The sequence below is a fragment of the Belonocnema kinseyi genome, chromosome 3 (assembly GCF_010883055.1).
Source record: "Belonocnema kinseyi isolate 2016_QV_RU_SX_M_011 chromosome 3, B_treatae_v1, whole genome shotgun sequence".
Classification (NCBI taxonomy): Eukaryota; Metazoa; Arthropoda; class Insecta; order Hymenoptera; family Cynipidae; genus Belonocnema; species Belonocnema kinseyi.
The window spans coordinates 15,569,110-15,572,499 of NC_046659.1; the positions used below are offsets into that span (position 1 = coordinate 15,569,110).

General features: G+C 29.1%; 2 protein-coding genes across 18 annotated transcripts in view; one reads left to right on the forward strand and one right to left on the reverse strand.

Moving 5' to 3' along the window:
- LOC117170335 (furin-like protease 1) overlaps positions 1 to 3,390 on the reverse strand; it is a 1,188,597-nt gene that overhangs the window by 783,426 nt on the left and 401,781 nt on the right. The window lies entirely within an intron of this gene.
- LOC117170337 (dynein intermediate chain 2, axonemal-like) overlaps positions 1 to 3,390 on the forward strand; it is a 59,383-nt gene that overhangs the window by 49,938 nt on the left and 6,055 nt on the right. The window contains exons 2-4 of the mRNA XM_033357073.1: positions 780 to 941; positions 1,069 to 1,169; positions 1,743 to 1,900. Coding sequence (XP_033212964.1) covers positions 780 to 941; positions 1,069 to 1,169; positions 1,743 to 1,900 — 421 coding nt within the window. The remainder of the gene's footprint in view (positions 1 to 779; positions 942 to 1,068; positions 1,170 to 1,742; positions 1,901 to 3,390) is intronic.

Sequence of the window (3,390 nt, forward strand, 5' to 3'; positions counted from 1 at the left end):
ATACGCCAATTAGCACAAATGGTAAGTTCCGACAGTGCCTACAAGTGTGCCTACTGGCCGCTAGATGGCAATACCGGTTTCATATGTATACACCTGGTACGCTGACTTTGTGGAACCCACGTAATTAACAGACCACGCTAAACTTACGGAATTCACGAAATTCACGGAATTCAAGGAATTTGTAAGATTGTCTGTAATAACGGAATTTACGGAATTCAAGGAAATCACGGAATTCAAGAAATTAACTGAATTCGCAGAATTTATAGAAATAAAATAATTCTCGAAATTCATGTAACACCCGGAATTCATGCAATTCACAGAATTCCAGGGATTCAAGAAGTTCACGGAATTAATGGAATTCAAGGAATTTTTGGGACTCCATGAATTCCATACGTTTGGTGAGTTCCGTGATGTCCGTTAATTCCATGAATTCTACGAAGTCAGTAAATTTCGGGCGTTATATGACTTTAGTGAATTTCTTGAATTCATTAAATTCTGCGAATTTCTTAAATTTCATTCATTCCTTGAATTTCATCATTCCAGAGATGACTAACAAAAATTAGTTATTTTTGACTAATTCAATTGACAACGTACTAACAGTGGCCCATTGATTAATTCATTAGTAAAAATCTTCAAAGTAACTAATTATTCTGTCAAAATTTCCCCATGTTAATCAATTTATCTTGATATTGTTCAACTCTATTTTCTTCTTCTCATATTTTATGTTTAGTTCAATGTCCTATCATAAATGAAATATCAATCAGAAAATCCGTTAATAGGCTCAAACGGTAGGCAAATCCTGCAAGAACAACGGAATGTTTCATTTTGAAGGCGGATGGCCCAAGGAAATTAATCCAAGAGATAAAGAAACCATTGCGAGATTTCGTAGACGCATTGAAAAACAAGACCACTGGGCGCTAAGTATGCGCATTTTATTTAGCGTGAGTTTTAAAAATTTTTAAATATTCAAAAATAGATTTGATCTTCGTACATTTAATTAGAGTTTTCAAAGCTTTATTATTACTTTTTCTTATTGGTTAAATATATGCTCTACTACTCATTTTATAGAACGCTGAAAGTTACATTCTTCAAAATGGCGCTATTAACGTTTATGACCATCACTTTAATGATATGATACCTACAGAATTAGCGAGACCTCGATATTTACGGTGAGTCATGGGATTACAGTATTTGAAGATTGTATTTAGAGATCCACATTATTGGTAAAAATAGTCACAGTTTACAAGAGTTATTAGTTTTCTAAAATCCCTATATAAATAATAACCCCATGGGTATAAGCCCGAGTAAAAATACTTTGACTTGATTACGATTCGATTTCGTCTCAAACTCGACTTCAAGACGGGAATGTTTATCTCTTCCACAAAGTAGAGACGATAGGCGTAACAAATTTCTTCAAAAAGATTAAAATGGTAATTGTATGTATCACCAGGAACGTATAATATGCAAAACAGATAAAAATTTACTTTTATAAAGGCCTAGATGATCCTTTCCGCCAGGATAGATATACCTGTCCTGCGAACTATAGGCAACCTTCTTACCTTATCAAGACATTAAATGTCTGGCTCTACCTTAAAAATGTGATACCGAAAGATATCTTCAATATAGCTTGATTGGGATCTACACAAGTCGGAACCAAATTGAAGAATTTTTACACGGCAGGATGTAATTCATGTTCTTACGCCTGGGAATGAGTTTAGAAAACTTCTGAATGCTTTTTACAGAACGATAAACGTCTACGCAGATCCAGGCCCAACTCCCAGACCAGTGAATAATATTTCTTGGTCACCCGATTCTGTTACAAAAATAGCAGTCACTTATTATTGCACAGAATTTAGAAAAGTGGAAGAATACAATTTTGTATCATACATTTGGAACATAGGTATGAGTATCTATAAAATATATGCAAATTATTTCTTCGAAAAACATACTGTTAAAATTTTTTAGAATTTTACCACACTTTTACAATACGAGATGAAGGCAAATTTAAAAATGACGATATTGTGAATACTAGTACTTGATTCAAAAATATGATGGTACTGAATATAGCATTTAAAATATTTCTCTGATACAAAGAAATGATTTTATCTCAAACAAAAGCATAAAATTATTGTTAAATATTTATATTTATTTCAGTCGGTGAAAAGTAAAAGAAGGTCGTTAATGGTTGAAAGGAACAAGAGATTTGTGTTTAAAAACTAGATAGCTGATATATTCAAGATTTTAAAGGAAGGAAATGTTTCCTTCAAACAAATTAAATTCCATGGGCTGAAGTAAAAGTTTTCTTTTAATTTACAGGGATGATTTCTTGGTTTAAAGAAGCATATCCTAAAGTTTGCCAAATATTTTTTAGAAACGAAGAAATTGACTTTTATTAGGAGTAAATATTGTGCATGTCCAAAGAGGCGATATATTGTTCAGAATAAGTATATAACAATATTGACAAATTATCAGTTGATTCAAAGAATCATCTCCTTTATTGAAAGAAAGGAGATAATTATTTTCAAAACAACGTAATTTGTTAAAACAACCGCATTCTTAAATGAAATAAATATTACATTAACATACAAAAATATCAGAACTGCTTAAAAGATTCGTATTGTTAAATTAAAAAAAAATTCAATGTGGCATTTGTTTAGAAGCTTAATACAGTAATAATCAAAATTAATCATTATTTTAAAGTAGTAATTTTTTTATTTTCACGAGATAAATGAAAATTCCCAAAATATTTTAAATAGTTATTGCTGATGCTGAGAACATAGAAAGCATAGTAGGCCTAATTTATTTCACATCGGGTAGGCAGTCCTATGATTCTTGCCTAAAAGAAGTTCTAGTCGATATTACTATCAATATATCCTGCATAATAAAGCTAAGGAATCAAAATTTTAAAACTACATAATCAACTATAACTGACCAAAAGTGCATTTATTCATTTTATTTATTTTATTAATTTTATTAATTTCATTTATTTCATTTATTTGATTTATTTTATTTATTTATTTTATTTATTTTATCTATTTTATCTATTTTATCTATCTTATCTATCTTATCTATCTTATCTATCTTATCTATCTTATCTATCTTATCTATCTTATCTATCTTATCTATCTTATCTATCTTATCTATCTTACCTATTTTATCTATTTTATTTATTTTATTAATTTTATTAATTTTATTTATTTTATTTATTTTATTTATCTTATTTATCTTATCTATCTTATCTATCTTATCTATCTTGTCTATCTTGTCTATCTTGTCTATCTTGTCTATCTTTTCTATCTTGTCTATCTTTTCTATCTTGTCTATCTTGTCTATCTTGTCTATTTGGTTTATTTTGTTTATTTTGTTTATTTTATTTATTTTATTTATTTT